The sequence below is a fragment of the Chlorocebus sabaeus genome, chromosome 24, assembly GCF_047675955.1.
Source record: "Chlorocebus sabaeus isolate Y175 chromosome 24, mChlSab1.0.hap1, whole genome shotgun sequence".
NCBI classification, from domain to species: domain Eukaryota; kingdom Metazoa; phylum Chordata; class Mammalia; order Primates; family Cercopithecidae; genus Chlorocebus; species Chlorocebus sabaeus.
In genome coordinates this window covers 36529704-36554635 of record NC_132927.1, presented here as the reverse complement: position 1 = coordinate 36554635, position 24932 = coordinate 36529704, and the positions used below count along the sequence as shown (strand labels likewise).

At 36.5% G+C, this 24932-nt stretch overlaps 1 protein-coding gene across 6 annotated transcripts in view; it reads right to left on the bottom strand.

The window, feature by feature from the left end:
- The window catches only part of PCNX4 (pecanex 4), a 58243-nt gene that overhangs the window by 10908 nt on the left and 22403 nt on the right, over positions 1-24932 (bottom strand). For 3 of the 6 annotated variants that reach the window (XM_007986834.3, XM_073011053.1, XM_007986837.3), the window contains 8 exons: positions 17104-17283; positions 16522-17009; positions 16171-16271; positions 15930-16049; positions 13347-13710; positions 10757-10860; positions 6849-7882; positions 6282-6468 (listed from right to left, as the gene is read on the bottom strand). In XM_007986834.3, the coding sequence (XP_007985025.2) occupies positions 6282-6468; positions 6849-7882; positions 10757-10860; positions 13347-13710; positions 15930-16049; positions 16171-16271; positions 16522-17009; positions 17104-17283 (2578 nt within the window). Of the gene's footprint in view, positions 1-4651; positions 6469-6848; positions 7883-10756; positions 10861-13346; positions 13711-15929; positions 16050-16170; positions 16272-16521; positions 17010-17103; positions 17284-24932 lie in introns of all 6 variants that reach the window. The other 3 variants (XR_012090977.1, XM_007986836.3, XM_007986838.3) reach the window with 3 other exon arrangements.

Genomic DNA, 24932 nt, shown 5'->3' with positions numbered 1-24932 from the left:
TCCTGGATTTAGGTGGGTCTTAAAGCCAGTGACTGACATCCTTATAAAAGAAAGTAGTAGGAGAATTAACACAAGAGTATAGAGAATAAGGCCATGTAAATATGGAGATAGAGACCGGAGTTACTCAGCCATAGCCAAGGAATGTTAAGGGCCACCAGAAGCTGGAAGAGGCCAGGAAAGATTCTTTCCTAGAGCCGTTAGAGGAAGCATGGCTCTACTGGCACCTTGACTTCAGCCTTCTAACCTTTAAGACTATGATGAGAGAATACATTTCCATTTTTTAAAAAGTCACCCAGTTTGTGGTAATTGCTACAGCAGCCCTGGGAAACTAATACTAGTAATCCAACATTATTCTTTTGAATGTTGCTACCAAAAGATGATTTCCCCAGTGAATGGTCTTGGCATCCTTGTTGAAAATTAGTTGGCTAAAGACCCATGGATTTATTTCTGGATCCTCAATTCAATTCCACTGATTTATATGTCTATCATTATGCCCGTACCATACTGTTTTGATTATTGTTTCATATACGTTTTGAAACTTGGCAGTATGAGTCCGCCAATTTTCTTTTTCAAGATTGTTCTGGCTATTCAGGGTCTCTTGAAATTCCATATTAATTTTAGAAAATCAGGTTGTTCAATTTCCACAAAGAAGCCAACTGGAATTCTGAAAAGGACTGTGCTGAATCTGTAGATACATTTGGAGAGTATTGCCATCTTAACAATGTCATCTTGATTTATGAACACTAGATGTTTATTTATTTAGATATTTAACTTTCTCTTTTAACAATGTTTTGTAGTTTTCAGAGTATAAGTTCTGTACTACTACTATTCCATTTTCCCTAAGTATTTTATTATTTTTGATGTTATTTTAAGTGGGATTTCCTTAACTTCATTTTTGGTTTGTTTGTTGCTAGTGTATAGAAATTCACCAGATTTTTTTATGTTGATCTTATATTTTGCAACCATCCTGAATTTGCTAATCAGTTCTGAGCTTTTTAGTTGATTCCTTAGATATTCTATACATCATCAAGATCACGTCATCTGTGAATAGAGATAATTTTACTTCTTCCTAATCTGAATGCCTTTTATTTCTTTTTCTTGCCTATTTACTCTGGTGTCTTAGCTTAGGCTGCTATAACTAAATACCATAGACTAGGTGACTTAAAGAAGAGACATTTATTTCTCATGGTTCTGGAGGCTGGGAAGTCCAAGATCGGGGTAGTTTCATGTCTGGGTTCAGATGAGGGCTATCCTCCTGGCTCATGGATAGCCATCTTCTTATTCTGCTCTAAGGCAAAAAGACAGGAAGCTGTGGGTGTCTCTTCCTCTTCCTATAAGGGTACTAATCCCATCACAGGGCTCCATGCTCATGATCTCATCTAACCATAATTACCTCCCAAAGGCCCCACCTCCTACTACCATCACATTGGTGGTTAGGCTTCAACATGTACATTTGGGGTATAAACATTCAGTCCATACCACCTGGCTAGAAGTTCTAGTACAATGGTTAATAAAAGTGGTAAAAGTAGACATTCTTGTCTTCTTGATCTCAGGGGTAAGCATCCAATCTTTCACCAATAATTATGATGCTCACTGTGAGTTTTTCATAGATGTTCAGGTTGAAGAAGTTCCCTTCTTTCCTAGTTTGTTTTTACTATGAAAGGGTGAGGGATTTTGTTAGTTTTTTTATATCTACTGAGATGATCATATGGTTTGTGTCTTTTATTTATATATTTTATATATTACATATTTATATTAATAAAATATTATATAGTTTATATATCATAGTGCTTCCTGTGCTCAAGCAATCTTCCCACCTCAGCCTCCAGAGTAGCTGGGACTACAGGAACACACCACCATGTATGGATAATTTTGTTTATTTTTTCTTAGAGACAAGGTCTCACTGTGTTGCCCAGGCTGGTCTTGAACTCCTGGACTTAAGTGATTCACCTGTCTTGGCCTCCAAAAGTGCTGGGATTACAAGCACTTTCTTAAATCCAGTCTGATAATCTCTGCCTTTCATCTGGATTATTTAATCCATTCCCATTAATTTTATTACTGAAATAGCTGAATTTTGTCTGTCATTTTCCTTTCTGTTTTGTCTCGTATCTTTTTTTTTCTTTTTTTTTGAGATAGAGTCTCGCTCTGTCGCCCAGGCTGGAGTGCAGTGGCGCGATCTCGGCTCACTGCAAGCTCCGCCTCCCAGGTTTACGCCATTCTCCTGCCTCAGCCTCCCGTCTCATATCTTTTTTATCCCTCTATTCTTTCTTGACTTTCTCTTGTCAAGAAAGTGACTATTTTGTAATATGCCATTTAAATTTCTTTAATGACGGTTTTCACTTTTTTCCTCAGTTATTTCCTCAGTGGTTGACTAAAGCTTACTATCTCTGTGTTACAAGAGTCAGTCTCAGATTTATACTAATTGTGGTGAAGCAGAAATATTACTCTTACAAAGTTCTAGTCCCTTTTCTTCCCTTCTGTGGTACTGTTATACATATCACATTACAAACGTTACAAATCCAACAGTACATTGTTTTAATTATCACTTTATATAATTTTATGCCTTTAAAAGAAGGTGAGAGAAAACGGAGCAAGTATGCATTTATTGTGTTATATTAATTATTTTTATTTTTTTAGAGATAGGGTCTTGCTCCATCACCTAGGATAGAGTGCAGTGGTGCAATCATAGCTCACTATAACCTGAACACCTGGCTCAAGTAATCCTCCCACCTCAGCCTCTCAAGTGGTAGCTAGGACTACAAATGCATACCACCATACCTGGCTAATTTTTATTTTTTGTAGAGATAGGATTTGCTATGTTGGCCAGGCTGGTCTCAAACTCCTGGTCTCAAAGCAATCCTCCTGCCTTGGCCTCCCAACTTGCTGGGATTATAGTCCTAAATTACCATGTCCAGCATTGTTATGTTACCCTTTTTTCTTTTTTGAGATGGAGTCTCTCTCTTGTTGCCCAGACTGGAGTGCAGTGGTGCGATCTCGGCTCACTGCAACCTCCGCCTCCTGGGTTCAAGCAATTCTCCTGCTTCAGCCTCCCAAGTAGCTGGGATTACAGGTACCCACCACCACACCCAGCTAATTTTTTTTGTAGTTTTAGTAGAGACAGGGTTTCACCATGTTGGCCAGGCTGGTCTCGAACTCCTGACCTCAGATGATCCGCCTGCCTCGGCCTCCCAAAATGCTGGGATTACAGGCGTGAACCACTGCACCCAGCCTTATGTTACCCTTTAAAAAAATGCTATTTCTCTTTCTTCCTGTAGATTCAAGAATCCAGAAATGAATTATCTGGATTCACTTCCTTTATCCAGTACAGCTTTGCCCCTACTGGCTTCCTCTGTGCAATTATTAGCAAATTACATTCCCATATATTACAGGCCCAATAATACATGAATACATTTTATAGAATTGCTTTTCAAATCAGTTAAGAGAAGAAATATGCCTTTTTACTCTTTTCTATCATTACACAGTTACTTTCATTGGTGCTCTTTGTTTTTGTGTGTGAATCTGAATTATTGTCTGTGGTCACTTACTTTCAGTCTGAAGAACTCTAGTGTTTCTTGTAAGGTGGGTCTGGTAGCAACAAATTCTGTTTTTGTTTATCTGGAATTTCTTTATTTTGCTTTCATTTTTGAAAGATCGCTTTGTCAGATACAGGGTCCTTCGTTAAGCTTTCTGTTTTGGGGTTAAGGGGGCACTCTGAATATGTCATTCCATGCTTCTGGCCTCCATTGTTTCTGATGACAAATCAGTTGTTAATTTTATATGACTTTCCTTAAAACGTACAAATAGTTTTTACTTGGTGCTTTCAAGGTTTTCTCCTGGTCTTTGGATTTCCACATTTTTACCATGATGTTATTTGCCTGTGGATCTCTTTGCATTTATTATAAAGTTCACTGAAGTTCCTGGATGTGTAGATTAATGTTTTACAATAAATTTAAGAAGTTTCAGCCATTATTTCACTAAATAATTTTTTTCTCCCTTCTCTCTCCTTCTGGTATTAAGTATATGTTGGAGCATTTAATGGTGTCCTACATTTCTCTGAAGCTCTCTTTTTATTCATTCTTTTCTTTTCTTTGGATTGCATAATCTCTATTGATCTAGAATCTTCAAGTTCACTAATTATTTCTTCTGCCAGTTCAAATCTATTGTTGAGCCCCTCTAGTGAATTTTTCATTTGGTTCTTTTTTATAATTTCTATCTCTAATACATTCTCTATTTGATGTGAGATTGTCACCATACTGTCCTTTATATCTTCAACCATGGTTTCCTTTGGTTCTCTGGATATATTTATAATGAATACTATGAAATCTTTATTAAATCTGACATCTCTTCCCTCTTACAGGCAAGCCCGGTTGTCTACTTTTCCCCCCCGGTATATGGGTTAGACTTTCCCATTTCTTTGCATATCTCAACTTTTTGTTGAAAATCAGATATTGCAGGTAACACTGTAGAAATTCTGGGTGCTGGTCCTCTTCATTCCTAACTCCAGGGCTTGTTATTATGATGTACTTGTTTAGTGATTGGCTGGCTTACTGTAGTGAAGTCAATCCCAGTCTGCTCCCTACCAACCCCCGCCCAGTCTGAAGTCTCAGATACGGCCTCTCATAGAGTACAGTCAAACTGAATGCATAATTACCTTGGGATGGTTTTGGCAGGGTTATCTTGTCTGTTAAGTGTTCATACCCAGCTATTAAGCTCCACTGATTGCCAGCTGGTTACTCTGCTTTCAACAAAGACCTGAGGCATACATTGCTCCACAGACTGATCCAATTAAATGTGAACTCCTTCAAAGGAATAGCTTTTCATGTGTTTGATCCCAGGAAGGCTCTTTGCTGTTTCTTCCCCTGAAAAAAATCTAGCCAGTTTACAGTTTAGCTTAATGAACCTACCAGTCTCCTAGAAATTAGTTCTCACCACAACCTCCATCGTTTATGTTGTTTTCTTTTTTTGACACTATCATAAAACAGCAAGTCCTCCACTGTTTTTAAGAACATTTTGGGCTTCAATGTGTCTACACTCTATTGCAGATAAATCAGTTCCTCTGGGAAGAAGAGATTCAGAGCTTTTGTTGCTGTTAGTAATAATTTGCTTCTTCCACTGGGCAAAATCTCTGAGCCAGAGTTCTGGGCGACAGCATGCTTCTCTCTTGAGTGACCCTTCTGCTTTAGGAGATAAGCACTTGGTGGAGGGAAGGAGTAGCCTCAGGTCTTTCCAGCTTGCCTCTCCCAGCATAGGACCTCCATATTATGAGTGGGCAAGAGTGATCAAGGCCCCAGTATTTTCAGTGGCACCACACCCAAGATAAAGTCTCCATCCCATAAGTGCAGTGGGCCAGAAGGGAATCTTTGCTTGGACTTCACATGCCTGGAATGTAGCCTCAGCAACAGGTAGCTGGGACAGGATTAAAAATGTTGAACTCCTGCCCTTCCTAGGAAAACAGTCCTCCAACTGGGAGTTGACAGAGAAGAGAGCCTATGTTCTGGGTTGTACCAGTCTGAGGGGAGATTCCATCTTGCTGAGGTTCAGGTAGGGTAGGTTTTGGTTCAAATACTACAGTCTCTTACTATTCTCACTGGGTTTTAGCAGATTTTTAAAAATAAATTTATGTTCATTTGCTGTATGCCCTTAGGAGACTTTCTAAGACTTTAAGTGGTTATTTAAAAAAAATATAATTTTCATTAGTTTCACTGGGGAGTGCATTTGCAGAGCTCCTCAAACCATAATGCCAGACAGACAAAACCACGATAAGCTCATAACATTGAATCTTTCATATTGTGTAGACTTGATGACATTTTAAATGTGATAAGAACAAGTACTAAATCTTAAAGAGTCATCCCCTATTTTAAGTCTCTGGATTTTCACAGGTTAGGTTTGCTTCAATACAGTATAAATGTCAGCAAAATACTTTGCCACTTACAAATAACTTTTTCTAGGAGTCAAATCCAAGTGATAATTCATACATTGAACAAAGGAATACAATCCATTTAGTCAAATATGTTATACCATACTACACATACTTGGCTCTCTTATAGGTCAGGTATTGCACTATGGCTACACAACATTTTTAATTGGCTCCTCTTCAGTTGGCATAGGAGAGAAATCAGCTAGAGTTCGTCTAGCTTCGCCATAAAGTCATGATTACAAATGCCTTAAAACTATATCACAACTATAATGTTATATCATTTATCACTTAGTTCAAATACTTTATAACTGACATCCATTCTCTAAGGTTAGAATATATACGCTTAAAAAATTTTTAACCTTACCATATTAGAATCATACCCCAGAGAAAACAAGTATGGCTTTTCTTGTAAAATTGCCTCCTTCCACTTTTCATCAGATACCAAACCAATGTACCAGTCATATTCATATTCTTCAAGGTACTTAATCAGTTCTCTGAAGTCTTCTATTGGACCTAAACTTGCTTTATCAATCATTAGTTTCAGAGTATACCTAAAAAATGGAGAACCGAAGAATTTTAGAATATTTGTTGTCAACTTTATGGATCAAATAGATTTTGTTAAATCAATATTTTAAGACATTGAACTGAAATCATATCTATCTCAGCTAAAAAGTGGAGGGAGAAATGATGCAGTTAAGGTGAAGAAATCAGTGAGCCATAAAAAAAAATAGGTTTTCCATATAAACAAAACCAAAGGAAGCACAAATTAAAGCGTACTCTTCATATAATCACACTACACATGAAACATTTTTTTCATTTTGAAGAAAGTAAATTTTAAAAAACTAGAAACAACTGTCTTCTTGTACGTGATTTAGAAAAATCAATATTTTTCCGCCAATGTTATATGTTACATATGATCTAAATGGATTACCTGAATGCTTTCAGTGCTAGTTGAAACAGCTCTGGCTTTTCTGTGAGCCAGTCCAAAGCAACAGACCAAGGCAAAACACCACTGTAAACCCTCAATATATGACCAGGACTAGGAGCCATATTGTCTCTTCCAAAAAAACTAAAATAACAAGTCATTACTGTATGAACATAAAAGTCTTTTAAAACTTTGTCGTTGGCAATTTCTTCCAATACATTTGAGGCCTTTTCTTCTGAATGAAAACATTCCAATTGCCTTAAAACAAACTGGTACCAGTCTTCTGGAAATAACGAGCTCAACTCCTTCATTTTGGAATTGGGCATACAGCTAGTCCTCCACTCTGCAGGTAAGCATACTAAGTGAGAATGTGAACAACTGAATTCCATGAGAGGAATATATGGCATGTCCTCTTGTTTTCCTTTGTCAACAGCAGGGTATCCTAATAGAACTGCTTTGTAAAGATCGTTTTCAGGAACAGTGCCTGTAGAATGATCACCAACCCTCTGGGATTCTACTGATCCTGGAATAAATGAGTTTGTACCTGGCAAATCTTTCAACTGATATTTTTCTTCTATTACTTTTTTGATAGTTGGCTCATCATCAAAAATATTGTCATCAGACCAGTCATCAAAAGTTTCTGAATTTAAACTATCTATGTCTTCTGGGGATTTGGGAGGTGGCGAAGTGTTTGAATCAGGCAAGATTAGAGGTGCTTTCCCTTTATTTTCAGTGTTGTAAACATTCTCTTTCATGCCAGGCCTTTTGGAGCAGTATTGAACAAGTATCCACACGAGTACTTTAACGAGGTCACCTTTAAATTCTTTTAAGTTTTCATGAGAATCAATTATGCCTGATAGAACATTCCTGGCATCAGAATACAATTTCACAGGCAAAACAGTACAGGGTGTCAAGACATTTCCAAAGTGTTCATTAAGGGAACATACTCCTGTGTATTCTTGCTCAAAAGCATCTTCAAAAACTTCATCAACTCTGCGAGCTTCTGCAGTATGACAGGATGTTTCCTGCAATTCTAACCCCTAAAGAAGAAATAAAAAATACTTAAGTTTATAATCATTTATTACATAGAATACAGCAACTAGTCTTGAAAATGCCCATAGATTCTCATCACACAAATATGGAAAGTTACAAAAACAATTTCTTTAACTCAAGAGCAACATCCTGACTTAAAGTTAACAGCACTTAACACATTTGATTCTGGATAGGATTAAAAATAATGCTACTATTTTTTTGAAAATATTATGGAAATTCTACTAGAAATTGGGCAAATTTATTAGGTATGAATATAATTTTAAAAGACTATATCCATAGTTAAGAGTGAGCCACACAGTAAAACCTTTCAAATTATAATCCTGGAGGAGAAAAAAGCAAAATTAGAATTATACAGTATATACAGTAGTATTATATCCTTTCCATTCCACTTTATGAGACTAACAGCATTATTCAATGTATGGATGTGCCAGAATTTATCATTCTCCTGTTCCAGATTTCTAACATCATAATGCAGATTTACTTCTTTGATTACTTTGGTTACTGCTATGTCAGTAGTGCCTAAACCAGTATCTGGTACACAGTGGGTATGCAACAAATACATGCTGAGTGAACGAATATTATCAATATATCCTTACATAAATTTTAAACACATTTTGATTACCTCCTTAGAAGGAATCACTTGAAAAGGATGTATCAGGTCACTATTTACTATTATAATTGCTATTGCTAATTTATATATTTTTACAAAGCTGTCAGTGCCTTCAGAACTTGTTTTTAAGTCACAGCTCTACCAGGTGGCTGGCACACAACTTGAGCAGGTCACCTACCCTCTCCGAGATTCCTTTTTCCTCTGTTTCAAAGGAAAATAATCCTAGGGCATATGGTTGTGACGGTTGCATGCTTTGTAAATTTTAAAGTATTAATTGTTAATAGATGGCATGGCCTAACCCAGCTTGCGTCAAAAAAAGACAGAAAAAAAGAGTACCATCAAAAAGTATATTTTTAAACCACATATGTCACAGAGCACAAAGGATCAATCAACATTATTAGGTATTATTAAACCATATCATTTTTAAATAGAATAAAAATAAGTAATCAAAATGTCCTCAATATTTTTTGTCTTCTTGTATGGGTTAGACTAGAACAGAGGTTCTCAATCTGTAGGTGAGTCAGCATCACTTGAGAGTGCTCTTTGAAATACAGATTGCTGAGCCCACTCCCAGAGTTTCTAACTTAGCAAGTTCAGGGTAGGGGTCAAGAATTTCCACTTCTAACAAGTTCTCAGGAAGTATTACTAATACTAGTCTGGGCACTGCATTTTGAGAACCACTGGACTAGAGAGACAGCTTTTTAGTCACTAGTGATTTTATCCAATCTGTGCTAGTACAAGAAATTAACCTATGATTCATTAAAAAATTTTTTTTTTTTGTTAAAGGCCTATTCTGTGCCAGGCACTGTTTCGGGGGCTTAGGATGTATTCCTGAATAAAAACAAGAGATCCCTGTGCTTGTGATACTTATAAAGTGAGGGACATGGGTAATCAACAGTAAAACTAATAAGTAAATTATATAGTTTGTGATAAGGTATAAGTACTATAAAAATAAGGAAAAAGTAAAGCAAGGCAAGGGGGATTGGGAGTGCTGGGATAAGAGTGGGAGTGTAACTTTAAATATGATGTCCATAGGAGAGGTCACTGAGGAGGTGACATTTGAGCAAAAACCTGAAAGTGGTGAGGGAGTTAGATGATTATTTGAAAGCAGAGTGTTTCAGGCAGAGGGAATAGCCAGTAGGCTGGAATAGAGTGAGAGGGTTAAAGTAATAGAGAAGGCCAAAGAGGGAATAGGAAGTCTGGCCATTTGGAGCCTGGCTTTTACTCTGAATGAAAGAAGAGATCCACTGCAAGGTTTTGAGTACAGAAGTGACATGGTTTGACTTAGATTTTAAAGATCATTCTGGTTGACAGTATACTGTAGGGGCACACAGGTGGAAGCAGGACAACCAATTAGGAGGTTATTTCAATTATCCAGGTAAGGGATCAAGGTGGCTGGGACCAAGGTGGTAAAAAGAGATGGGATACAGAATATGGTTTAAAGGTGGAGCCCACAGGATTTCTTGTTGGACTGGGTGTGGAAGTATACAAGTAAAAAAGGAGTCAAACATGACTCTAGTATTTTTGGCCTGAACAACCAGGAGGACAGAGTTGTCATCAAGGACTGCTAGGCTCTGGGGACACACTGGTGTTAAAAGGTCAAAGAGAAGGAACCACAAAGTAGAGAAGTAACCCATGAAACAAGTGAAGAGAAGAGAACAGCTGTGTAAAATGCTGCTGATGGTTCAAATAAGACTCGTTCTGAGAGTTGATCACTGGAGTTAGCAATGTGCCAGTCACTAGTGACCTTGACAAGAGCAGGTCGGGTGGAGTAGCAGGGTCAAAAACCTAGAGTGAGTTGAAGACAGAATGGAAGAAATTAAATTGGAGATACAACTATAAGCAGCTCTAATAAGGCCATTTGCTCTTCAAAGAAGGAAAGAAATAGAGTATAGCAGGAAGGGGCAGTAGGATTAGAATACAGTTTTTATTAAGAATGCTTAAATGATATAGGAGTTAAAAAACGTTACTGATTCACACTTTTGAGATGCTCGGCTAGAGAGAGGTAACAAGAATAGGACCGGAAGGAATGGAAGCAGGTATATTTTGTTATCATGCTCTATTATACAATTAACATTAGTCCACCTATCAACATATGCTTATTGAAATACACTTTAAAAATCCCTAGGTGTTTTCACAGGTAATTGAAGAGATATTCTTCTTTGAAACTGAGTGTTTGATGTGAACATAACAAGTAAAATTTTACACATGAACTATAAAAATACTAGAGATGTTTTAAATGCACACTGACCTTAATGTTAATACAGCAGTAAGTATAGCCACATTCCAGAATCATTATCCATATTAAACGATCCTGAAAACGGCCCAAGTAATGAGATCCAGGTAGGAGGAGACCTACAACAAATTAGAAAAAAAAGAAAATCATTTTTCAAGCTTATTTTTGCCATGTGAATCTTCAAAACTGAAAAGACATCTAAGAACTGATTCACGACTCCTACCCTCTCATTAGGTCATGAACAGAAATAACTACTCACTGCGTATCAGGAGGCATTAAATTAACTCTTTACAAGAGCAGATGGAACAGACAATCTGCAGGTGATAATACATAAAAATTCAAGGATTTTCCAGAAAAACAAATTAGAAGTTGTTGTATAAAATCTTAAATACATGTCAATTATATTAGGAAAAGTATTGAGTTTATAAAAGTCAGCTTGACAGTCATGACTTAAAATATCTTTGACATTTTTATATACACGCATATGAACATATAAAAGTGTTTTATGGTTTAAAAAATGTACATAAAATGCTACCACACTGTACAAATACTTTTTAAATTTAGTTTTTCTCTTTTATTAATGAAATTCGCCCACATCTATGGCCAACAGCTAAAATTTATTATAACTGCTGTCGAAAATACATTGTATCAATTTAATTGAATTTGAGTATTCATTTCCTCATTGATAAACTTTTCAGATGTTTCCAACTTTTCACTATTATAAGTAATGTTGCAGAAATTATCTTTGTGCAAGTCTGCTTGTAAAACATGTGGTTCAGAACAGTGTTAACATACCAGAACTGACTGCTATTCTTCAAAAGGTCTGCTTATATGGTTGGTCCTTGCCTGGCATCTGGGAACCCCCTACCTGGTAAGAGTCTCCCATTGTGTCTACCTGTACAAACAATACAGTATATACTGAACACCTGCTCTCCTTTTGGGATTCTGGAGTATTGGTATGTGCTAGGCAGACAGTGCCTGCATGACCAGCCTGCAATAAAAGCCCTGGGCATCGAGTCTCAAATGAGCTTCTCTGGCAGTCAACACATCATAACTTGTCGCCAGGGAATTAAGCACATTCTGTGTGACTCTGTACAACTCCTGGAGACTTGCACCCAGTCTCTTTTACTCCTTGTGATTTTTCCCTTTGCTGATTTTGCTCTGCATCCTTTTGCTGTAATAAATCTTAGCTGTGAGTTCTAGTGAACCATCAAACCTGGAGTAGTCTTGAGGACCCCCAAAACACATGTCTAGAATTTCCCTAGAATTGGAATCACTAAATCATGGAATCAGAAATTGGAATCCCTCAGCCATGGGATATGTACATCTTTATTACAGACTACCATTTAACTCTTCAAAGTGGTTGTAAAAATTTACATTTCCTTCCAGAAAAGTCTGAAAGTTCTTGTTCCCCATGCCCTAGCCAATAGTTGGTAGTGTCAAATTGTTTACATTTTTGCCACTCTGATGTATGTGAAATATTATCTCATTGCTTTTTTCCCCACCAGAAAATACTTTATAATACACTTCTTGGTTGAATATAATTGGTTTGATAATAAAGTATAATTTTTATCTGATTACTATTTCTGATGGGAGTTTAACCTCACAGGTGTTTTAAAAAGTAGAATAGCATTACATAATGAAAATTAATTAGCACTGGATAAAAGTATTATAAGTATAGACTATTTTCTATAAGAAAAACGACTATTCATAAAACATTTGTACTACAAAGATAAAATATTTTTCTTCTCATAAATCATCTCACATAATAATTAGAAAAGTTCAACCCCAAGTAAGCATTATTAAAACTCTAATCTTAAATTGCTACTCAGACTAGAATGAGTTTGTCAGAAAGTTATCTGTCATTTTAAAAACAAGTTTCAGGGGTTAAAGCACATGGTAGATGACACACTAGTGTCATCAATTTTATACCTTATCTAAAACCAACCTTGAGAAGTACAATACAGTTAAAATTTATAGTTAGTGTTTGACAAAAGCATTAAAACTCATAAAATGAATTTACTCTCATCAAAAACCTATTTTCTTGCTAATAACTGCATAGCATTTCATTTTGGGAGGCTACCTTACCTACTGATCACTGACCGAAGTTTTTGTTATCCTGTCCAGTTATCTTGTCAGACTGCTTTAAAGTCTCTATAACTTGTAAAGTATGAACAAAATTCCCTCTGCTCCTCAAGCGGATATTATGTAAAGCTAGTTTTCACTAAACTTTATGAATGTATGCTATTGCATGTACTTGACATGAACTCATTATAAATTCATGGAAATCCTGGGGGAAAGGTGTTTCCATGTTTCAATGATGCAACTGTAATCTGAATTTATTCAAGAAAATGTATTTTAAAAATTATCAAATCACCTTAATAAAAATTTCCCCAAGTATTTTTATTTTGTAACTTAATTTAGATGAAAACAAGGAGCAGGAGATAAACTTCTAATTTCATATTTAGTCCTTCTGCCTACACATCAAATTGTTATGGTTGCTATGCCATCTTATGGTTGGATAAAAAGATTGTTTCCTGTTTGTTATTTTTTTGTACTTTAAATACATCAGTGAGAAATTCTTGAGCACAACCCATTTACTTACCTAAACTTCCAGCTGCCATTGCAGTCTGCAGCACAGCAGTCAACCTGGGCACCATTTGGTAGTAGTACACTGTATCTGCACACACACAGGCTGTGGTGCCCGCTGCTCCTGGCCAACTCTGAATAGGTCGGGGAAACCCCACCAAGAACACAGGAAGGGTGAAAAGGGGGAGTAAGGGAGAAGAGAGTAGTGTAGAAAAAACTATGATGACCAACACGAATGGAGAAAAGACAATGTTGAGTATACATAAAGTGGCAGTTGTTTTTCGACGTTGTTTTTTCTCTGTCCATGATGTCAAAAGTACAGTTACAGCAAACTGCAATTTAGAGATGAACCGAATCAAACGATCACGTATGATACCAACCTGTAGAAATGTAAAAATTATTTTTATCTATCCTTAAAGATTTTTCATGAATTTTCAAGATCATATAAGAAAGACTATACAGGAATTTTATTATTGCCCCAATATTTTTTAAGAAATAGATCTTATTCTTTGATTCTTTGTTAATTTTCTCCAACCTCACAATTAATAAATAAGACTACATTTTAAAGTTTGGACTTTCTTAAAAAAAAAAAGTAACAGTAAAAAGAGCTGACAGTATACTAACTATGTTTTAAGGTTGAACCACTGTAGGCCACAAATTAGATAATGCAGAAATTGACAAGTTTCTAGAAAGACACAAATTACTAAAACTGGCTCAAGAAGAAATAAAAAATCTGAATAACCTACAAAAAGTAAAGATATTGAATAATTTAAAAACTACCCACAGAGAGAAGCTGAGGTTCAGATGGCTTCAATACAAAATATTACATACCACAAAACATTTCAGATACATATTGAATACTACAGAACACTTACGAATAATCAATACCTATTCTTCACCACCTTCTACCAGAAAACAGAAGAGTATGGAACATTTCCTAACTCATTTCAGGGGATCGGTACTACCCTGACACATAAACCAGGCAATGATATCACAAGGAAAGAAATCTAGATAAATACATCCCTCCTCCCTCCTCAGCCTCCCAAAGTGCTGAGATTAAAGGCGTGATCCACCACGTCCAGCCAGACAAGCATATGTTCTAAGAAATGTGTTTTGCAGTATCTTGAAGTATTAAACATGGAGTTCCTGTATGACCAGAAATTCCAATCCTAGGTACATATACCCAAGATAAATGAAAACACATGCTCACAAATAATGAGATTCATCACTGAGTGAACAGCCTACTACATACCTGGGCTATATGGTATAACCTATTGCTCATAGGCTACAAACCTGTACTAAATGTTACAGTACTGAATACCATAGGCAACTGTAACACAATGGTATTTGTGTATCTAAACATTGAAATTGTACAGTAAAAATACATTATAAAAGATAAAAAAGATTATAAAAGAGCACTAGAAGTTGCTCTAAGTTAGTGAGTGAGTGGTGAATGAATGTGAAGTCCTAGGTCATTACTATACACTACTGTAGATTTTAAAAACACTGTACTCTTAGGTTACTCTAAATTTATTTTTAAAATATTTTTGATTCTTCAATAATAAATTAACCTCAGCTTACCATAACTTTTTTATTTTATAAACGTTTTTACTTTTTGACTCTCTTGTAATGACACTTAGCTTAAAACACACTGTACAGCTACTCAACATTTTTTCTTTATATCCCTATTCTGTAAGCTTTTTTCTATTTTAAAATTTTTAACTTTTAAAACTTTTTTGTCAAAAATGAAGATACAAAAACACACATCAGTCTAGGCCTACAGAGGGTCAGATCATTAATATCATTGTCTTCCACCTCCACATCTTGTTCCACTGGAAAGTCTTCAGGGGCAATAACATACATAGAACTGTCATCTCCTGTGATAACAATGACTTCTTCTGGAATATCTCCTGAAGGACCTGTCTGAGGCTGTTTCACAGTCAATTTTTTTTTTTTTAATACATAGGAATATATTCTAAAATAATGATAAAAAGCACACTAAATACATAAACTGTAGTTGCTTATTGTCAAGTATTACATGCTGTACACAACTGTATATGCTATACTTTTATATAACTGGCAGCCTAGTAGGTTTGTTTACACCAGCATCACCACAAACATGTGAGTAACGAGCTACCCTACAAGGGCTATGCCACTAGGTGATAGGAATTTTTAATCTCCATTGTAATCTTATCAAACCACCGTTGTATATGTGGTCTGTCATTGACCAAAACGTCCTTATGCAGTGCATGACTGCACTGATACATGCTATAACATGAATGAACCTTGAAAACATAAAAGTGAAAGAAGCCAGATGCAAAAGATCACATGCTGCAGAATTCCATTCATGGGACATATCTAAAATATGCAAATCCATAAAGACAGAAAGTAGATTAGTGGCTTCTGGGACTACAGTGGGTAGTAGGCGAGATGGAGAGGGGAGATGGGAAATAACAGTTGAGGTTTCTTTTTGGGATGTTGAAAATGTTCTAAAATTAGATTGCAGCGATGACTACAAAACTGAATATATACCACTAAATGGACAAATATTACAGTATGTAAAAGATACTTCAGTAAAGCTGTTAAAAGACACATTTACCAGTAAGAGTCTGATTCCTGTATCCAGGTTTCTGTTCCACCACATGTCTGTACTGGAGATCAAATGTACTGTTGATACAATGACTGTCTCCAATAAAGCATTTTCTGTATTCTGCCATACCTGCAGTATACAAATTATTCATTTTTATCAGGTAGAATTAGATAATCTAAGCAAACTATTAAACAAAATTACAATAAAACTTAGCAATAGGAAAATACTATTAAACACATATTAGGATTACCATTCTAAAGGCTCTTGTGAATCCAATAGAGACAGACACTGAGTGGAGCCCTTGTAAGGAACTGTCCAATGAGAGAAATGCTATCATGGCAAAAGGTGATACTAAAACAAAACAAAGAGAAATTTAATTAAGGCAAAACAGCTCCTTCTACCATATTTTATTTTGGCAAATATACATTTTTTCTGAGCACATTTAAGCAATGAACTAAAAAAGCTAATAAACAAAAAACCAAAACATAAAAGAACACTTGTATGTGGTATAATACCACACAAATATGGGAATTCAGTAATATTTTTGAATACCTCCAGGATATGATTTGTAACACAAGGTTAATAGACTTTATCTTCCTACCTAAAGTTAGCAAAATCCGTCTGACAATACCAATCTTCATGAGCCTAGTTTGCTTCTCAAAGAATACAGTCATAGTTTGCACATCCTTCGGATAAAAAGGATTTCGGAAAATTCCAATGATATACACGCTTTGAATTTCTCTAAGTATCCACAGTATTATAAGTAATATCATCAAACCATAGCCCACAATAGCCTGGGAACTGCTCTTAGAAATCTGTGAGAAGCCAGCAAAGTGATGAAGCAAACCAGTTTCTAAAAGAGCGAAGACTAATATAATGATGTAGAAAAGGCATTCCTTCCATGAAAAATATTTTTCTGGACCACTGGGTAAATTCTTAGATTTGGTTCCAATTTTGTGACTGACATCACTTAAGTTCAGACTCAGCAAGAAACCAAATCCAGTCATGAAAAGAACCACACCAACAGTGCTTGGAATGAAATATGATGTTATAGCTGTTCCAGCAGACATGATGAACATTACTAATAACCTGTAGAGAAAAAAAAGAAAAAAAGATTTACTTGAAAAGAAAAATGTTCTTTAAGAATAAGTTACATATAACATCAATATTTAAAAATAAATACCTTAGGTGGGTTGACATAGACGAGCCTCCAAGGCCGAACTCTAAAATCTGCTCCATTGCCCATAAGAAAAGTGCATCGGGTGGGGGCAGAGTCCCAAGTGCCCACAGAAAGGGTAAGAATACAAACAAGATGTGTAAAATCTGATTCATTTGTTCTAGAGCTGGCATATTTACCATAAAGCTATAAAAAAAGAACATTTAAATCACACAAAATATATAGAGGAGGATCTTTTAAGGAAAAGCAAAGCAACACAGTATAACAACACACTCCCTTCCAAAAAAAAAAAAAAAAAAACCACACACACACACCACACACAAAGTCTTAGTCCCAACTTTTAAATGATCAGTACATACAAATTGTGACAAGTGTCCTTCTACATCAGCAACTACCCCTACACAATTGTGTACAAGCTTAGCATTTAGAGAATATGTGAACTCAAATGTGCAGAGGAGGAGGAAGTAATTAAAAGCCATCATTGAGTAGTAAGTAAATTGAATACAGGAATTTGTAAAACTAAACAACTGAGGCCAGAGCATAAACATTTCTCCCCTAAATGTCTAAACTAGTACATTGGCTGAAATTCTACCAATGATTCTTCAGAGTTTTAAAATTTTATAATTTAAAATTTCAAGTAACTTTGGAAAGTCAAAGCCTTACTCACATTCATACATTAGCAGCTAAAAAAAAAAAGGGGGGAAAGCTCTTCTCTTCCTCTTTGTCTTGTACTCTCCTGCTCCCAGGACCCAGAATTTAACATTGGAATGGTTAATATCAGAAATGAGCAATTCAGGTTATGACTGTATCTCTGCAGGTTAACCTAACAACTTAACTAGCATTTACAGCACTGTTCCATTTTGCATAAGCAGTGGTATGAATTTGAGAACACAAACTTGCACATTACAATCTCCTCATAAAGGAGTGACTACCTCTACCTTAAGTGGAAAAACTCAAACTTGGCACAGCACTTAACAGTTAAATGTACCATCATCAAACTGCTTCAAATAATTTAATTTTAAAGCACAGGACTATACATATTATCAATATATTATGAATGTTTTAAAAAATAACGCTAATCAAACACTGTGTCCAGAGACCAATAAGGTCAGAGTACTTCTGGGGTTCCAAAGATAACTTTCAAAAGACAACAAAGTCTCAAAACTTACGGCATAATTGTACTTGAATACCCGAACTACTGGGAATCCAAGTTGAGGAGAAAGACAATTTCTGGGGCCGGGCACAGTGGCTCACACCTGTAATCCCAGCACTTTGGGAGGCCAAGGTGGGTGGATCACCTGAGGTCAGGAGTTCGAGACCAGCCTGGCCAACATGGCGAAACCCCATCTCTACTAAAAATACAAAAATTAGCTGGGCATGGTGGTGGGCGCCTGTAATCCCAGCTACTTGGGAGGCTGAGGCAGGAGAATTGCTTGAACCCAGGAGGCAGAGGTTCTAGTCAACCGAGATCGCACAATTGCACTTCAGCCTGGTCAACAAGAGCAAAACTCCGTATCAAAAAATAAATAAATAACAATAAAGAAAGACAATTTCTGAAATAATTATCCACTTAAGCATATGCTGACAATCCCAAAGCAAATGTACAGCAACTATGGATATAATATAGTAATGGCATTGTATGTTTGCTCACACAGATGTCAGGACTATGCCAACTAATGTGCTCTGCCTCATAATGTATGCCCTTCAAATTTTTATAAGTAGAGAATTAATGAACACAAGATTAACAGTGTGATACTAAATTAGAGGACAATACTTTTTTATAAAATAAAATTCATTTCATTCTGAGTAGAAACCATTCAAGTAACAAAAAAATCAAGAAAATCAAACCATACATACATAGTAAGCCACAGGAAGGTCAAGGAAAACATGGAGATTGGTACAGTCTTTTTATTTTTTCCCCAAGATGACACCCCTCTATCAAGAATAGGATAATTTGTGTAAAAAGAACGTGCGCTCATGAAACCTTTTATCAAAACTAGATTCTACCCCTAAATCTCTTTTGGTCCTTTAACAACAAGCGATGGCAAAGTAAAGTATTTATATTCAAGGATAACATAATTGAAGTAATCAAACATTGTGATTATTTTCCTGTATATAGGACTTAGCTCCGAATGGATTATTGTGGTTAATTCTTTAATATGGAAAAACATTTAAATTATAATATTTCTGATAATATAATAAAAATGTTCTAAGGTAAAAAAAATCTCAGCCCTTCCAACTTAGTTTGGAACCTAACAGCTATAAAAATGTTTCAAATTTTGCACACTCACTAAGATCCACATGTCAAGAAAAAAGATGTTTTCTACAGTGGCTAAGATGATGTACATGTGTATCATTCATTCAAACAATTCCCGAGTGTCTGAGCTAAGCACTGGAGATATAATGTTTTTAATAAAAATTAAAATGCACAGAAAAACTCATTTAAAAGTATTATTACACAACTGTACTAGGTAAAGAATGGGGAAGGAAAAGATTACCACGTTGTGGGGTTCACCTCTTCCGCTTCCTTTCGTATCTTCTGAAATAAAACTAAGAAACAATTTACCTGTCAACTGGCCAAATTTGAAGAGTCCATGCATTTCATACATCATTTGGCTGCAGTATCACACCTATTGTCTAGAGGTGATCTCAATTCTATTATTTTCTGAATCAAAAGTGAAACCGGAGGTAGTTTTTCTGGATAAAATAGTCATTTTCTTCTCTAAAAATAGATGTGGGGACTGGCCTTGTCTTTTTAGTTACAGTTAAAAAAACAACAAATAACTTTGTAATTATCAAATCTTAAACATTAAAACTGTGTATTAAATCCAACAAGATTTTAGTAAAAAACCTTTTATGTACTTTTAGAAATGAGTAATGCATAATGTTAGGAAAACTAAATTAAAAGATTCTTTCTTAAAATTAAAGAACTTAGGACATCATTTTGAATCCAAAGATTACATCAGGCATTCAATTTCTGATCTCAGAAATGGGATACGGAGACAGTAACTCAATAATTTGTATTCTGAAAATAACCACCTTATAAATTTTAAATATTTTAAAGGCAATCATGTACATACACACACTTAAATTCAATTTTACTAACTTTCCAAAACCAAGTATTTAACTGGAATATATTTTATAGTCAGTAAATGGTGGTGGTATTAAGAAACCAATTATAAATGGATTTCCTGTTTATTAATCCTCCCCTTACAGTTTTGGTTAGGTGAAGAATTACATGGGCATTACACTGCCCTCTGGTTCATAAATGCAGTGTAACTAGAAGAGATTAAAAGTTAAGAAATCGGCCGGGCGCGGTGCCTCACGCCTATAATCCCAGCACTTTAGGAGGCCGAGACGGGCGGATCACGAGGTCAGGAGATCGAGACCATCCTGGCTAATATGGTGAAACCCCGTATCCACTAAAAATACAAAAAATTAGTCGGGCGCGGTGGCGGACGTCTGTAGTCCCAGCTACTCGGGAGGCTGAGGCAGGAGAATGGCGTGAACCCGGGAGGCGGAGCTTGCAGTGAGCCGAGATCGCGCCACTGCACTCCAGCCTGGATGACAGAGCGAGACTCCATCTCAAAAAAAAAAAAAAAAAAAAAAAGTTAAGAAATTGCAAACAGACACCCAAGAAGAGGTCAGTTTCAGTGCCCAAACTGACTTAATATTTTAAAATGCCTTGTCTTAATCAGCTTGGGTTGCCATAACAAAATACCACAGACTGAGTGGCTTCAACAACAGAAATTTATTTTCTTTCTTTTTTTTTTTATAAATTTATTTATTATTATTAAACTTCAAGTTGTAGGGTACATGTGCACAACGTGCAGGTTTGCTACATATGTATACTTGTGCCATGTTGGTGTGCTGCACCCATCAACTCGTCATTTACATCAGGTATAACTCCCAATGCAATCCCTCCCCCCTCCCCCCTCCCCATGATAGGCCCCGGTGTGTGATGTTCCCCTTCCCGAGTCCAAGTGATCTCATTGTTCAGTTCCCGCCTATGAGTGAGAACATGTGGTGTTTGGTTTTCTGTTCTTGTGATAGTTTGCTGAGAATGATGGTTTCCAGCTGCATCCATGTCCCTACAAAGGACACAAACTCATCCTTTTTTATGGCTGCATAGTATTCCATGGTGTATATGTGCCACATTTTCTTAATCCAATCTGTCACTGATGGACATTTGGGTTGATTCCAAGTCTTTGCTATTGTGAATAGTGCTGCAATAAACATACGTGTGCATGTGTCTTTATAGCAGCATAATTTATAATCCTTTGGGTATATACCTAATAATGGGATGGCTGGGTCATATGGTACATCTAGTTCTAGATCCTTGAGGAATCGCCATACTGTTTTCCATAATGGTTGAACTAGTTTACAATCCCACCAACAGTGTAAAAGTGTTCCTATTTCTCCACATCCTCTCCAGTACCTGTTGTTTCCTGACTTTTTAATGATCGCCATTCTAACTGCTGTGAGATGGTATCTCATTGTGGTTTTGATTTGCATTTCTCTGATGGCCAGTGATGATGAGCATTTTTTCATGTGTCTGTTGGCTGTATGAATGTCTTCTTTTGAGAAATGTCTGTTCATATCCTTTGCCCACTTTTTGATGGGGTTGTTTTTTTCTTGTAAATTTGTTTGAGTTCTTTGTAGGTTCTGGATATTAGCCCTTTGTCAGATGAGTAGATTGCAAAAATTTTCTCCCATTCTGTAGGTTGCCTGTTCACTCTGATGGTAGTTTCTTTTGCTGTGCAGAAGCTCTTTAGTTTAATGAGATCCCATTTGTCAATTTTGGCTTTTGCTGCCGTTGCTTTTGGTGTTTTAGACATGAAGTCTTTGCCCATGCCTATGTCCTGAATGGTACTACCTAGGTTTTCCTCTAGGATTTTTATGGTATTAGGTCTAACATTTAAGTCTCTAATCCATCTTGAATTAATTTTCGTATAAGGAGTAAGGAAAGGATCCAGTTTCAGCTTTCTACTTATGGCTAGCCAGTTTTCCCAGCACCATTTATTAAATAGGGAATCCTTTCCCCATTTCTTGTTTCTCTCAGGTTTGTCAAAGATCAGATGGCTGTAGATGTGTGGTATTATTTCTGAGGACTCTGTTCTGTTCCATTGGTCTATATCTCTGTTTTGGTACCAGTACCATGCTGTTTTGGTTACTGTAGCCTTGTAGTATAGTTTGAAGTCAGGTAGCGTGATGCCTCCAGCTTTGTTCTTTTGACTTAGGATTGTCTTGGAGATGCGGGCTCTTTTTTGGTTCCATATGAACTTTAAAGCAGTTTTTTCCAATTCTGTGAAGAAGCTCATTGGTAGCTTGATGGGGATGGCATTGAATCTATAAATTACCTTGGGCAGTATGGCCATTTTCACGATATTGATTCTTCCTATCCATGAGCATGGTATGTTCTTCCATTTGTTTGTGTCCTCTTTGATTTCACTGAGCAGTGGTTTGTAGTTCTCCTTGAAGAGGTCCTTTACATCCCTTGTAAGTTGGATTCCTAGGTATTTTATTCTCTTTGAAGCAATTGTGAATGGAAGTTCATTCCTGATTTGGCTCTCTGTTTGACTGTCACTGGTGTATAAGAATGCTTGTGATTTTTGCACATTAATTTTGTATCCTGAGACTTTGCTGAAGTTGCTTATCAGCTTAAGGAGATTTTGGGCTGAGACAACGGGGTTTTCTAAATATACAATCATGTCGTCTGCAAACAGGGACAATTTGACTTCTTCTCTTCCTAACTGAATCCCCTTCATTTCTTTCTCTTGCCTGATTGCCCTAGCCAGAACTTCCAACACTATGTTGAATAGGAGTGGTGAGAGAGGGCATCCCTGTCTTGTGCCAGTTTTCAAAGGGAATTTTTCCAGTTTTTGCCCATTCAGTATGATATTGGCTGTGGGTTTGTCATAAATAGCTCTTATGATTTTGAGGTACGTTCCATCAATACCGAATTTATTGAGCGTTTTTAGCATGAAGGGCTGTTGAATTTTGTCAAAAGCCTTTTCTGCATCTATTGAGATAATGATGTGGTTCTTGTCTTTGGTTCTGTTTATATGCTGGATTATGTTTATTGATTTGCGAATGTTGAACCAGCCTTGCATCCCAGGGATGAAGCCCACTTGATCATGGTGGATAAGCTTTTTGATGTGCTGCTGAATCCGGTTTGCCAGTATTTTATTGAGGATTTTTGCATCGATGTTCATCAGGGATATTGGTCTAAAATTCTCTTTTTTTGTTGTGTCTCTGCCAGGCTTTGGTATCAGGATGATGTTGGCCTCATAAAATGAGTTAGGGAGGATTCCCTCTTTTTCTATTGATTGGAATAGTTTCAGAAGGAATGGTACCAGCTCCTCCTTGTACCTCTGGTAGAATTCAGCTGTGAATCCATCTGGTCCTGGACTTTTTTTGGTTGGTAGGCTATTAATTATTGCCTCAATTTCAGAGCCTACTATTGGTCTATTCAGGGATTCAACTTCTTCCTGGTTTAGTCTTGGAAGAGTGTAAGTGTCCAGGAAATTATCCATTTCTTCTAGACTTTCCAGTTTATTTGCGTAGAGGTGTTTATAGTATTCTCTGATGGTAGTTTGTATTTCTGTGGGGTCGGTGGTGATATCCCCTTTATCATTTTTAATTGCGTCGATTTGATTCTTCTCTCTTTTCTTCTTTATTAGTCTTGCTAGTGGTCTGTCAATTTTGTTGATCTTTTCAAAAAACCAACTCCTGGATTCATTGATTTTTTGGAGGGTTTTTTGTGTCTCTATCTCCTTCAGTTCTGCTCTGATCTTAGTTATTTCTTGCCTTCTGCTAGCTTTCGAATGTGTTTGCTCTTGCTTCTCTAGTTCTTTTAATTGCGATGTTAGAGTGTCAATTTTAGATCTTTCCTGCTTTCTCTTGTGGGCATTTAGTGCTATAAATTTCCCTCTACACACTGCTTTGAATGTGTCCCAGAGATTCTGGTATGCTGTATCTTTGTTCTCATTGGTTTCAAAGAACATCTTTATTTCTGCCTTCATTTCGTTATGTACCCAGTAGTCATTCAGGAGCAGGTTGTTCAGTTTCCATGTAGTTGAGCGGTTTTGATTGAGTTTCTTAGTCCTGAGTTCTAGTTTGATTGCACTGTGGTCTGAGAGACAGTTTGTTATAATTTCTGTTCTTGTACATTTGCTGAGGAGTGCTTTACTTCCGATTACGTGGTCAATTTTGGAGTAAGTACGATGTGGTGCTGAGAAGAATGTATATTCTGTTGATTTGGGGTGGAGAGTTCTATAGATGTCTATTAGGTCTGCTTGCTGCAGAGATGAGTTCAATTCCTGGATATCCTTGTTAACTTTCTGTCTCTTTGATCTGTCTAATGTTGACAGTGGAGTGTTGAAGTCTCCCATTATTATTGTATGGGAGTCTAAGTCTCTTTGTAAGTCTCTAAGGACTTGCTTTATGAATCTGGGTGCTCCTGTATTGGGTGCATATATATTTAGGATAGTTAGCTCTTCCTGTTGAATTGATCCCTTTACCATTATGTAATGGCCTTCTTTGTCTCTTTTGATCTTTGATGGTTTAAAGTCTGTTTTATCAGAGACTAGTATTGTAACCCCCGCTTTTTTTTGTTCTCCATTTGCTTGGTAAATCTTCCTCCATCCCTTTATTTTGAGCCTATGTATGTCTCTGCGTGTGAGATGGGTCTCCTGAATACAGCAGACTGATGGGTCTTGACTCTTTATCCAGTTTGCCAGTCTGTGTCTTTTAATTGGAGCATTTAGTCCATTTACATTTAAGGTTAAGATTGTTATGTGTGAACTTGATCCTGCCATTATGATATTAACTGG